General features: G+C 30.5%; 1 protein-coding gene across 1 annotated transcript; it reads left to right on the top strand.

Annotated features, from left to right (window-relative positions):
• The first annotated feature begins 809 nt into the window (after positions 1 to 809).
• LOC112039482 (UDP-glycosyltransferase 83A1) lies at positions 810 to 6269 on the top strand. Its single transcript, XM_024072356.2, has 2 exons — positions 810 to 1328; positions 5179 to 6269. Exons 1-2 carry the CDS (start codon positions 839 to 841, stop codon positions 6066 to 6068), a joined length of 1380 nt encoding a protein of 459 aa, XP_023928124.2. The 5' UTR covers positions 810 to 838; the 3' UTR covers positions 6069 to 6269.
• Positions 6270 to 14341: the final 8072 nt, after the last annotated feature.

The following is a 14341-nucleotide window of genomic DNA, read 5'->3' on the forward strand; positions in this document are numbered from 1 at the left end:
CTTTCATATTCACTTCCATATCTTTACATTTATATTGTAATATTTATTCATTTTAATTAATTAATATTAAAATGCTCCAACACTCCTTCATAATAAAATATTGAAGTCAATTTCAATAGTCTTTCATCAACTCTTTATCATAATAAAATAGGCATGTTGCAGAAGTTTTTTTCTTTTACAGTACATTTACATATCCAATAGGTACTGATATATAAACATATATACATGAACTACAGATTATCAAAAAATATATACATGAACTAAAGAAACGGGAAAGGATCCCATGACTCATGGGAGAGGCAGCATCCGTGTGATTTTCCTTTGTTATGAAATCTTTCTCAATTAACACTCCTCTTCATTTCAAACTATCAAATATTATTTGTTTGGATATCGTTTATTTTTCTGAAAACTGAAAACTGAAAATACTGTAATAAAATAATTTTTAAGTGTGTGAATAGTACCATGAGATACATTTTTAATATAAATTTTGTTGAAAAAAAGAGATTTGTGGATTCTGTGAACAGTATACGAGACCCACTAAACAGTGCAGAGTAAGTTAAAACTGACTTCTCAAAAAAAAACAAAAACAAAAACAAAGACACGCAGTCACTTTCATCAGATCCAATCGCTACCAAAGTCTATCGTCTTTACGAAAAAAGTTCTACATGGTCCCCCATGATAAACTTTTGCTACTACGTACAAAGTAAAGAAAACAAAACCTGTCGGGCTGTCAACGTGGCATAATTCAAGCCATACGCTGACATTGAGCAAATCAACAAAATGACCGACAGATATGTGTTTTAGGATCAAAACTTTGATAATCTGTGGCCAAGGTGTCATGGAGAGGCAACCAATACATGTGCTAGTCATCCCATTTCCAGCACAGGGTCATGTTGCCCCTCTAATGAAGTTGTCACACAAGATCGTTGATCATGGGATCAATGTCACATTTGTTAACACTGAGTTCATACATGCAAAACTCACAGCTTCAATGGCAGTGAAGAGTGAAGAGAAGAGCCCAATAAGACTGGTCTCAATCCCAGATGGACTAGAGCCTGGGGATGTTCGAAATGATACTCCTAAGCTGATGGAAAGTATTGAAAAAGTGATGCCAGGCCATTTGAAGGACTTGATTGAGAAAATTAACCAGTCAAATGATGATGATCAGATCAGTTGTATCATTGCTGATACAACGGTTGGGTGGGCACTAGCAGTTGCTGAGAAGATGGGAATTAAAAGGGCTTCAGTTTGGCCTGCTGGACCAGGAAACTCGGCATTTGCATTACATATTCCGAAGCTTATTGAGGAGGGAATAATAGATATTAAAGGTAAAATCTAGCTCGCTGCTATTTTCAATTTCAACTAGTTTATTTTATCAAATAGATTTTTCTTTACATGTTGGGAGCTTATTGAATAACTCATAATCAAGCATCTTCAGTTTTTAATATATGGAACAGGAGAGGAAAGGAGAAATAAGGAATAAGATAGAATAGTCCACAGAAATTATTATTATTATTATTTTTTTTGAAGGAACAAAAATTTAAAATTGTTATTATTCATCTACTATCATAAAATATATATTAAATAAGACGATATTTTTACTAATGATTAAGATTAGGGTAAATTATGAATTTAGACACTAATATTTCAAATGTATCAATTTATTATATTTTCTAACATTTTAGTATTATGTCAAAATAATCGGTTAAGTAGTGGATAAAAAAAAATATTAACATAGCTAATGGTTAAAATATTAGTTTTTATGCTATTAAGCTGCCAAATCTCCTTGGTTTAAAAAATAAAATAAAATAAAATATTTAGAATTAGTTTATTTTGGTAATTTTCTTTTCTTTTTCTTTGCTTTCTCATATGCAAACTAGGATTAAAAACCCAAAATTCATTCATTCAAAACTGAATTTCCTTCATTTTCCCACATTTTCCCAATTACCAAACAAGGAACCCGTTTAAACAAACCAGCTGGGGTCTAATTCTCTAATTTTTATGACACCGATCACATATTCCCACCTACCCTTATCTTACACACATTGATTTGACATGCTGTTTGTAGTCTAGCTTTTGTTGAGCCACAGTGAAATAATTAAAATCACTTTATTTATTTAGAGTTTTTCAAGCTAAAAAAATGATTTGACATCATTTTATTAGATGAACTAAATGTGTGTGACAAATTTATGTGACATTTATCAGAAAATATAGATGAAGGGGTTGTTAATGAATAAAATTTTAAGATGTAAAATTCAAAAACTTTCAAAATTTAGGAGTATAGTTTGTACTTTAGCCTAGATATAATTATACACATGGGTACAAAAAGGATAAAACCCTTTTTTTGAGTGTGTGTGTGTGTGTGTGTGGAAGTAGCAATGTGGAGCCTTGGTTTAACTTGTAGCCTTACACAAGTCCCACCCTTTGTGATTTCATCTTGTAACTTGATCGATTTTAGTAATTGATACCACTCATTGTAACCTATGAAGTATGGACTTGGATACAGGTACAAGTAGGACATAGTGAGACAGCAATTTTTGAAAAATTAGGACTTGGATAAGGCGGAATACGTATAAAAATTAATTATTAAATATTGTTAAACATTTAAACATATATCAATTTAAGAGAAATAAATGGCAATAAAGTGAATTCATGACTAATATATGATGTTTACAAATTAGAATAAAAACTAAGAATAAGATCTAAAAGAGTTAATAAAATATAAATAGATAAGTGTTCAAGATTAATACTATAAAGAAATAAAAGATAAGTGTCCCTCCTATATCCTGCAATTTTTCAAAAAACAAAAAAAAGAACATGATTGGTAGTTGGTGAATAGCATGGGGCTAAAGTTAAATACCCATAATTCATTCATTGAAAACTCACTTTCCTTCATTTTCCCACATTTTCCGAACCAAACAAGGAACCTGTTTAAACAGCTTGGTTGGGATCTAATTCTCTAATTTTATGACACCGATCGCATATTCTCATCTACCCGTATCTTACGCACACTGATTTGACACACGTTTTTGTAGTCTGTAGTCTTGGTGCTAGCTTTTGTTGAGCCACTGTAGAGTAATTAAAGGGTCCATTTATATAGCACTTATTGTTGCTGAAAGTTGCTAAAAACTGATTGTTGCTGAAAACACTGTAGCAAAATAATTTTTAAATGTGTGAATAGTGTTGTGGGACCCACTTTTAATATTAAATATTGCGTGAACAGTGCATGAACAGTGCGTAAACAGTGTATGCACAGTACATGCACAGTGAATTTTGTCCCCTAAGTCAAAAAAGCCGGCCAAAAAAAAAAAAAAAAGGGAGAAAACGTGAAACTGAAAACGTGCCACAACTTAACGTGCTATCCAAACCCATACAAAATCACTTTATTTATTTAAAGTTTTTCAGGCTACACACTGACATGACTTTGATTAATTAGACAAACTAAACATACGTAGCAAATTTATGTGACTCATAACAAAAAAATATGGATAAAGAAGCTGCTAATACAAATAAAATATAATTTTAGAGTGTAAAATTCCAAGACTTTCAAAATTTAGGAGTGTAGTTTGTAATTTATGCTGTATATAATTATAAGAATATGCATAAAAAGGCTACAACCATTTATTTTTTGGAAGCAGCAATGTGGAGCCTTGGTTTAAAGTAAAGCCTTACATGAGTCCCACAGTTTGTAAATTCATCTTGCAACCTAATCAATTTTAGTAATTGTTACCCCTCATTATAACCTATGAAGTATGGCAAAATTTGTTGAATAGTAAAATTTTAGAAAATTTTTTGGTGAATAGCATGCGGTTGAAGTTAATTAGTTAAATAGATTGTTTTTGGAACTCGAGTTTGAAGTTAATTAGTGTACTTAACTAATTAACTTCGTCTGTGTGCTACTTTCTTAAATTTTTTCTAAAAACATGCTATTTGTCAAATTTTGCCTATGAAGTACGGACATGGATACAAGCACAGGTATGAAATGGTGACATGACAATTTTTGAAAAATTAGGACTTGGATACTACGGGAATACATATATTAATTAATTATTAAATATATTTTTATTTTTAAATATTGTTAAGCATTAAATATATATCTTTTTTTTTTTTTTTTGTTGAGAAAGAAAGGTAATTCATCAATAAAAAACTAGACCCAAAGGTCAAATATATATCAATTTAAGAACAATAAAGGACAATAAAGTTATTGAATTTGGACTTCTTCAAGATTAATACTAAAAAGAAACAAAAGATAAGTTTCCTAGGTGTGTCCCGTGTCTGACATGAGTACAGTACCCCAAATGAAGTATCTATACTTTCCAGGTTTTAACCCAGTAGAACACCAATTCACAAATAGAGTAGTCCACTTGACAAACAGTTAAGTCCAGACAAGTGGATTTCCTTCTGATTTCCTTGAGGTGTGTTTGGTGATTATTGGGTCGGTGGAGGCTGATTTAAACTAGTGTTGTTTTACCATGGGTTTAATTTACCCAGGTTGGGTTAAGTTCACTTGAATTGGATTTGAGACTAGGCTACTTCTATATTTAGTTGAGGGCATGTTGAACTTTGCACTATAGAATATTCCCGGAATTCAAAGATTTTGTTAAATTTAATTGATGGAATAACGAAATTAGGGTATTTGCTTATTTTCGAAAAATGGAGAGTGGAGATTAGTTGTTTTCAAATATCGGGGGAAATTGTAAACTACCCCAAACATAAAAGAAGAAAATGTTTTTTCTCCTATAAAATGAAAGCCTTTTGACTTGTTGCTTTCCTCTAAGGTCGCCAAGTTTTTGAAACCCTCACTCATTTTCCCACTATAGTAGTTGAACTATTGAACACTCACCATCTTTTTTATTTTATTTTATTTATTAAAAACCAATTCAACACAAAACAAATCCTAATAAAATTAGGCATGATCTTCTCTAATCAAATTCTAATTAAATTGGAAAAAATTGGAGGGGATCTTATCATGGTATGTTCTTTTCCATAAATTTTCTTATTTGGCGTTTTATTTTATAATATTTAACAATTAAATATGTATCATATATATTTTTTTGTTTAACTTCCTCATGCATTACATGGGTTAGCGGTTAATATATATATATATATACACACACATGATTGGTAGTTGGTACTTGTTTAATTTTGATAAAACAAAATAATTGAACCACTCTGCAGGAACTCCAGTAGAAAACAACTTGATTTGGTTGTCAAAGGATATCCCGGCATGGAGTAGCACTGTTTTGCCATGGAGCTGTCCAGGAGACTCAAAGACACAAAAATGTTTTTTTGAATCTTATGCTTTCAAAATGACCCATTATCTCAAACTATGCAATTGGCTACTCTGCAACTCATTCTATGAACTTGACTCATCGGCCTGCAATTTAGTTCCTGGGATCATACCTGTTGGCCCCTTACTTTTGGGCAATCAATTGGGCAGTCATGCCGGAAGCTTTTTGCCTCAAGATTCAACTTGTCTAAGCTGGCTTGATAAACAAGCTGTGGGTTCGGTCATTTATGTTGCCTTTGGCAGCATAGCAACCTTCAGCCAGCAACAGTTTGCTGAACTAACTCTCGGTCTTGAACTCATAAGCCAGCCATTTTTATGGGTTGTCCGGTCAGACGTAATTGGGGGACTGAATTCTGAATTCTGGGATGGGTTTAGAACGAGGATCGTTGATTGGGGAAAGATTGTTGAATGGGCACCTCAAGAGAAGGTGTTAGCACACCCTTCTATTGCATGTTTTCTAAGCCATTGTGGATGGAATTCAACCTTGGAGGGTATAAGCATGGGAGTCCCATTTCTATGTTGGCCTTACTATGGAGATCAATTTCATAATAAGAGTTACATATGTGATGTTTGGAAGATTGGTTTAGGGTTGAACCCGGATGAAAATGGCTGGCTCATCACGAGGCATGAAATCAAAACGAAAATAGAAACACTGCTTTCTGATGATGGTATAAAAATCAATGCACTGAAGCTGAAGGAAATAGCTAAAAAGAGTGTAACTGATGGTGGATCTTCTTTTAAGAATTTCAAAAGCTTTATTGAACAAATAAAGCATTAAGGGTGCTCAAAAGTGTTATTATTATAGTTTTTTAAGTGTGTTTGAATATTATTTTGAATTGTGTTCCTGAAAAAATAAAACTTTAGAGTGAAAGAAACAGTGTGTGCATGTGTAAGGATTTGAATTGCGTTAATGGCTTGCAATGTTAGGATCATTTAAACTAGCTTTAAATGTTGCTTATATACTAAATGAACTTGCAGGTTACCTATTTTTGTTGATTGAAAATGATCATCTACAAAAAAAAAAATGATTGGTTCTGGATATTTTAGTTTGATGGATCTTAGACTAGCCGACCTAAACCTTAAAAAATTTGGGACTAAGATCTTAGACTGCTATTAGTTTTTTGTTTTCCCCCCAAACTTCGTTAATTAGATAAAAACTCTTATCGACTTTTCCTCTATTGGTTTATCAATTCTTTGGATAGACACAAAGCTTAATTGTTGATATCAATTTCTTTCTAAAATTCTCATATTGTAAATTAAACTTTTATACGGTATATGTTATGAGTTATTTATCATTGTTCTTAAATCTTATCATCTTTTTAGTACTAGTTTTTATATTTTGGTTTTTAATACAAGACCCCCTTTTTTTTTTTTTCGCTGGGAAAAAGGATATGTGAAGACCAAGAAAGTGATTATAGGAGTATTTTCGAATTTGGAAACTATTCTCAACAAGAAACCAAACCAAAACCTCCTCCTCAGAGAGGGAGAGAACAAATGTATGGTGTCTAAGTTTTTTGAGAGAGTGGAATATGTCATCCGAAAAATGCTTCTGGTGAGTGAGTTAAGGCCTAAGGGAACATAGTGATAGAGGTTGCTGAGTTTCAATCATTTTTGTCTCAAAGCAACAATCAGGTTAGCCTAATTTTTAGCATTTTTTTTTTTTTTTTGCCCCTCCCCTTCTACTCAGTACTAAATTATATACAAATTTCTTAGCATGTTAAATATTTCAGAGCTCATATGTTTTTGCTGGTTTAGGTTTATTTAATAATTTTTCTTAATTCAATCTTTGCCACATGTATGAGTAAGTAGTCTAGGACGCAAGTCAAAACTCCTATATTGTAATTTGTCTCACTCTCCTTAAAAGTTACCATAATTTTTTAGTGAAGTTTGTAATATATATATCTTGGTGTTAAAAGTCAAAACTACATTTTTTTTTTCCCTTGTGTATATTGTGTGTGTTTGTTTCTAAAATAATAAAAAATAAAAGAAATAAAAATTAAGTTTTCCCCCAGTATTTGGCTATAAGATGAAATGGACAAAATTAAAAAAGATCATGAAGTTTTAGTTCTTATAATTTCTTAAAAAATTCTTCTTATCAACTTTTAGTAACAATTTTTTTATTTTAGTTTTTAATACAATTTATTTTTTCAAGTTGATGTATAGGGTTTTATAATTCTCCAACTATAATCATCTTTTCTTTTCTATAATAGTGCCTTTAGTATAGGGTTTTTCAAGTTAATGTACGTGATAAGAAGACAAGTTTAAAGATTACACTGACAATACTTTATTAGCCCTAAATTTTCCAAGTAAAACAAAATGCAAAAAATATAAGATTATACTAGTAGTATTTTATATGCAGTAGTGATAGGTTTTACTTTATTCGCAAACCCTAGGTCTAGATGCTTTATCTAAACCAAGTACATTAAAATTATTAACATAATTTATTTTAGGTGAAATTCTATTACCAAAGTTTTTTAAAATTAAAATATTACTTATATTAAAACTTAATTATTAGAACTTTCAAAATATTAAAGAGAAGTTTCACTACTTGGATTTTGATAACAACTTCGATTTACATGATATGCATTTCTCATGTAACTTAAAATCATTTTTGTTCTTATATTTTTACTATCTATTTTATAATTAAATTTTAATATTATATATATATATATATTAGTTGACATATGAATCTTAATTAAGTCGTGCATCGTATGAGCATAATACTAGTAAGTCATACTATAGGCATTGCTAGTATACTAGCAATTTTTATGGTTCAATAGTGTTCTATTGAAAATTTTTAAATTTTAAATTTTTTTATCACTCCTTGATATTTCTGATTTTTTTTTTTTTCCATTAGGGGGCGTTTGGTTCGCCGTGATGTTACATTACACCATAATATTACATTATTATAATCTTACATTAATGTAATCTCAATACAAAAATACAACATTTCATTGTTTAGGAAGATGATGTGATTAAGGTTATATGATATATTTTGTAATTCTAAATTATGGTAATGTTAGAAAATAAATAAAATAAACCAAAAATTTTAATGTTATATCTTCGCAATGTACATCACATCAAAAGCACATCACATTAAACCAAACGCTCCTTAGAGTTTTTCTATGTATTGTACAACAATTGGTTCTATAAAAAATAAAATTATGCAACTACTCCTTGTCCTACACTCCCTTAAAAGTTATCATGACTTTTGTTTGATATTTGTGATGTGTCTTTATGTCAGAATTTATTTCCCCCTACCTTGTGTGTGTGTGTGTTTGTTTCTCAAAAAAAAAAAAAAAAATGATATGCAACTAATTTTCTTAAGTTATAAGAAAAGAAAAGAATTAAAAAATTACTCAAAGTAGTTGGGTGTGTCCATATACAAGTGATTGTTTACTACTAATAATCAACAACCTCAATGAGTTGTGAAATTAGGTATGTCTTTAAAGTTATTGTTTCCCCCTTATTAGATCAAAAAGCGGTGTTTTCAAATGTTGTGTGGTCTTTTTTTGAGAAATGGGTAAGTGAAATTTCATTAATCAAAGATTGTTAATAAAAACATTTGTTAATCTTGATGGAACATACTCCAGCTAGGCTTCAAAATCAACATAAAAAGCATATCTTGAAGAAAGCACACATGATACTTTTTTGATGGAACAGAAACTAAATTGTTAGTTTCAGTTAATAAATCTCGAATTCACGAGGAGTTTCCCTAAATCCACAAGGAGATAAAAACTGGAATCTACCAGAAGAAAATTTGACAAAACGTTTACATTTACGTTTATTGATAATATTCTGAAAAACTAAATTGCCTTTGGATACTACAATGCGTTTAAATAGTAAAAACAAAACTTAAGGCAACTAGAAACCCTAAGACGGCTATGAAAGCATATAAAACCCTAATTTGACTAAAAGATATTAAAAGCACCTAAAAAGAAGGAAATAAATAACCTAAACCTAAAATAACAAAAATTACATAAAAATATTTTAATTAAATAATTACAAAATTTAAAAACTAAACCGTGTCCTACATCAGACCTCTCCACTTGAAAAAAACACGTCCTCGAGTTGATAGTTGAAATCTAAAATCTTATGCTCCAAATAAACAAATACATTGAATGCTTTAATAACTTAATCCAATTCTAAAACTTGAATCCTTCATAAATTGTAGCATAAAATTTCTTCTCATCTACCTTCAATTTATTTGCAACATCAATCAACAAAGGTCTAATAATAAAATAAAAATTTTCTACTCCAAGAAAAGCAACATATTGTGTAGCCATCTTCAAAAAATCAATTGAAACCTGAGGATTGTGAGCTGTAGACTCATCCTCATATTTAACCTCAATTGGATCTTCCTCAATATTCTCAATAATTACCATCTCTTGATTTCTATCATTATTCACAATTAACTCAACCTTCATTTCTTTGACAACTTCATCAAACTTTTGACAAGTGGTATCTTCAATTTTCAATTCAATAACTTGTTGCAAGTTTTGATCTTTTTTAACCACTTCAAAATTTTCTTTAGAAATAGGCTACTTCTTCTCAACCCTCAAATCCTTTCCTTTACTTGACACTTGGACTTGGCTGTGATAATTTTGGTTTTGTAGTTGACCTTTCATGTTTTGAACATATTGCTTTTCATATGAATATACAAATTTATAATCAACACTTGTATAATCTAGTATATCATAATAGTTATTAGGAAACCATAAATCAATTAATACCCTTTTCATTCTTTGCAAAGAGCAGATTAGACGCTTACCTCATCGCTTTCTACTGATTTAAATATCTTCCCACCATTCCTTTGCTTTATCGTCCATTTCTTCTCATCTACCTTCAATTTATTTGCAACATCAATCAACAAAGGTCTAATAATAAAATAAAATTTTCTACTCCAAGAAAAGCAACATATTGTGTAGCCATCTTCAAAAAATCAATTGAAACCTAAGGATTGTGAGTTGTAGACTCATCCTAATATTTAACCTCAATTGGATCGTCCTCAATATTCTCAATAATTACCATCTCTTGATTTCTATCATTATTCACAATTAACTCAACCTTCATTTCTTTGACATCTTCATCAAACTTTTGACAAGTGGTATCTTCAATTTTCAATTCAATAACTTGTTGCAAGTTTTGATCTTTTTTAACCACTTCAAAATTTTCTTTAGAAATATGCTACTTTTTCTCAACTCTCAAATCATTTCCTTCACTTGACACTTGGACTTGGCTGTGATAATTTTGGTTTTGTAGTTGACCTTTCATGTTTTGAACATATTGCTTTTAATATGAATATACAAATTTATAATCAACACTTGTATAATCTAGTATATCATAATAGTCATCAGGAAACCATAAATCAATTACTACCTTTTCATTCTTTGCCAAGAGCAGATTAGACGCTTACCTCATCGCTTTCTATTGATTTAAATATCTTCCCATCATTCCTTTGCTTTATCGTCCAATTTATTAGATGCAAGCTTCACTTTTTCTTCGTTACAAATCTTCTAATAATTAAAATATTCTTCCAAGTCAAGAAGCCAGCCAATAAAATCTAACTTACACATATCTCCATCAAATTAAGAACGAAATTTTCTTGTAGTTATAAGTGCATCTTTGAATATATTGATCATTGTTGTTGTGAGATGATTTCCTGACAAGAAGAGTAGCAATCATTTGCTTGATTTCACCTCTAATTTGCTGATTCTTTTCATGGAATTTTTTATTCTCATCACGAGCCTCTTTACGAAACTTGAGGAACTTAACCCTAGTGAGGATTGGGTTGTTGACGTCATCACCGTTATCATTGTTGTGGTGGTCATCATCTTGCCGGTTAACTATCAGACCAAGGTAAGTCAAGGCTCTAATACCAATTGATGTCGTGGAAGCCTGAAGAAAGCACACATGATACTCTCTTGATGGAATAGAAATTAAATCCACAAGAAGATAAAAACTGGAATCCGCAAGAAGAAAATTTGACAAAACGTTTGCATTTATTGATAATAGTCTGAAAAACTGAATTGTTTTTGGAGGCTATAATACGTTTAAATAGTAAAAACAAAACCTAGGGCAACTAGAAACCCTAAGGCGGTTACAAAAGCATATAAAACCTTAATTTGACTAAACAATATTAAAAGTACCTAAAAAGAGGGAAATAAATAACTTAAATCTAAAATAACAAAAATTACATAAAAATACTATAATTAAATAATTACAAAATTTAAAAATCAAACCGTGTCCTACATCAACTTCAATCGATGAAGGTTGTGCTAATTTTTGGCTTATTGTTGCTCTCTCTCTCTCTCTCTCTCTCTCTCTCTCTCTCTCTCTCATATACAAAGATGCTAAAGAAATCACTTCGCATAGTAGACTAGTACACTTCTATTCTATTTACGAAACACTAATAATTGTTGGAATAGCAATTGTAACAAATACTATTGTTTTATCTTGCATACTAGCAGGATCATATTCTTTAATCTTTTACAAAAGTAAAGCATAACCATATGCAAATTGGGATTTTGAAGCTGCTGTGTACAGTATATGGTAGCAGAGAAGTGCTATATAGCATCAAGGCCAAATCCTTTCCAAAGAAAGATTGTTAACTGAGTATCAAACAAGTAGTGAGACTGTAAGAGCTAGGCTTGGAGATAAAGGGTCCTAACCCATGTGTATAATGCAAATAACATGCTTTGGTATAATTGGGGTTAAGTTGGAAGTTTTTTTTTTACTAAAATGCAAAATTGAACCTCTAAATTTTTTAAATCTCATTTCAGTTCTCTTAACTTTCAAATTTATTCAATTATAGCTTTTTCATCAATTTTTGTTATATGTTGTGGTTAATTTTTCAATTTTTTTTTTCTTCAAATTTTTTAAATAAAAAATTTTAATTAATAATTGAAAAATATTTTCCAGATTTTTTTTTTCAAAATTTTTAAACAAAAATTGACAAAAATGCCTTAATTGAATAAATCCGTAACTTAGAGACTAAAATGAACAAAACAAAGTTAGAAGTCCGAAATAAAATTTGAATAAACTTAGATAATCAATTTTGCATTTTAGCCTAGTTTTTTTTTTTTTTTTTTAATGTGTTAGCTGTGTGGGTGGGGCAGCCTAATAGGTTGGCTGCTTGTATTTTGGGTTGTCTGTGTGTTGCTCTTTGTGGCTTTTGTTGTGTTTTCGGGCTACTTGTGTTGATGGTGTGTTTTAGGACTACCAGTTAGGGCTGTACGTGCCGCTCCTTTGTTTTACTAAAAAAATTATATTTTTCATTAGACGACACAAATCCACAAGGTTTTGCACTAAAAAATGGATGGATAATACTAATTTCTTAATCTTAACATGCATGATTAGAATAATTACATATAAGATATGGATTTATCTATATAATTATCTTTTTAGAGCTATACAATGTAAAAGTATAACCTAATCATTAATCACTCCCCAAAAACTTCTAAAAGTTATAAAAAAACACTTCCCCAAGAGCTTTTCTAAGAGCTACAATGAATATCCCCTTTTCTATTGTTGCAGTAGCACCATAACAGCAAAGCACTATAGTTCTCTCCAGGTCTCCAGGTTGTCCTTGCACGCTAAAGTTGATCCAATCTTTTCTTCTTAAAGGGATTAATTTTGAATGTTTGAACTTGAAGTTCAGCGGGTAACTTGTCACCACCATAAATCTCTTATCTTACAAAGTGATATTGTCATGCCACCTGAAATGAACACAACAATCATAATCATAGTTGGTTTTATGATGGTATAACAAAAACTTAACCAACATGAGGGCAATATCAAATTTAAAAAATAAGGTAAAAACCAATGATTTAAAACACTAAAACATGAACTCAATTAAAGGTTGTTCTTTTTACCCCTCTTAGTTAACAATTCCACCAAACTCTTTCTTAATGCATCCTAAAACTATTACAATCCACATATCAATAATCCACAACAAAACCTTTGGTCAAGAAAACAAAAAATAAACATTGTATCTAGGACCCAAGTACAAAAACACAGCACTACAGCTAGTTTGGTTATTTAAATAGAATTTTTCATTTTTCAAAAATCAAATCAACAAATTAAGCCACAACCCAACTCAAGTCAATAAAACCAACATCAAGCTACTTGGAACAGCTATACAGTTAGCACTAACAGTACACGGTAATAGTTCCAAAAAGCTATTTACAGGGCCTACACAAACGGCGGAAAACTATCACACACAAGTCACATATCAGACAATTTCCCTAGACTCAAGCAACAGACCTTGCATGGACTATTCACTAACAACTCTCCAAAATCAATAATCTCTAAGAAAAATTCAGCAAAAAAATGATGACATGATTAGGTTAATTGACTTCTATAATGCTAGAAAACATGCATGTTTTTCTTAACAGTTCTCACAAATGAGAAAGATTTTTAAATTCAGCAGGCTAAACTCCCATTAGATTGAGGTCCTTTAGCTGGCTATCATTCCAAAGAAAAGAATGAAAGCAGTACAAAAATTTAAGGAGGGTATGAAAGAAGAATGCAATCACTAATCTATAAGTATTGGTACATACAAGAACTAACAATTTCATTAACATTTCAAACTCTATTTTAAATTGTTCAAGGTGTAGTCTAAAAATTCCCCATGCAAATAAGCTTTAGCCATCCAATTGTATGATAGTGTTTTAGGGGTAAAATGAATAAAATTGATTAGGATAAGGGAATTATAGATTTAGGTAACTAATCTAATATGTTCTCATCACTTAATATGCTCCATATTATATACATAAAAAAATAATTTATTCACACATCCAATGTTAGAGCACAGATGACAGCATCCTCTAAAATTAAAATATATAAAAATGTAGGTGATTGCTTTTTGATAAATCAGTAAATTTTCACTGAACAAAACAAAGCTATATACAAATTAACAACCCTACGAGACAGTAGAACCAAACATATCACAGATCCCAAGCTAAAAGTACAATAGAAGACACTAAGGCAACTGTAAAATAGCGAAATCAGCAAAAAAAAAAAAAAAAAAAAAAAAAAAAAAAAAACACA

The sequence above is a fragment of the Quercus suber genome, unplaced genomic scaffold, assembly GCF_002906115.3.
Source record: "Quercus suber isolate HL8 unplaced genomic scaffold, Cork oak 2.0 scaffold_717, whole genome shotgun sequence".
NCBI lineage: Eukaryota > Viridiplantae > Streptophyta > Magnoliopsida > Fagales > Fagaceae > Quercus > Quercus suber.

What these genes read in the sequence shown, in the direction of transcription:
- LOC112039482 (XM_024072356.2), top strand. Translation starts at nt 839, where the DNA reads ATGGAGAGGCAACCAATACATGTGCTAGTCATCCCATTTCCAGCACAG. An exon ending in GGGAATAATAGATATTAAAG is followed by an intron (nt 1,329 to 5,178) that starts GTAAAATCTAGC and finishes ACCACTCTGCAG; the next exon opens with GAACTCCAGTAGAAAACAAC.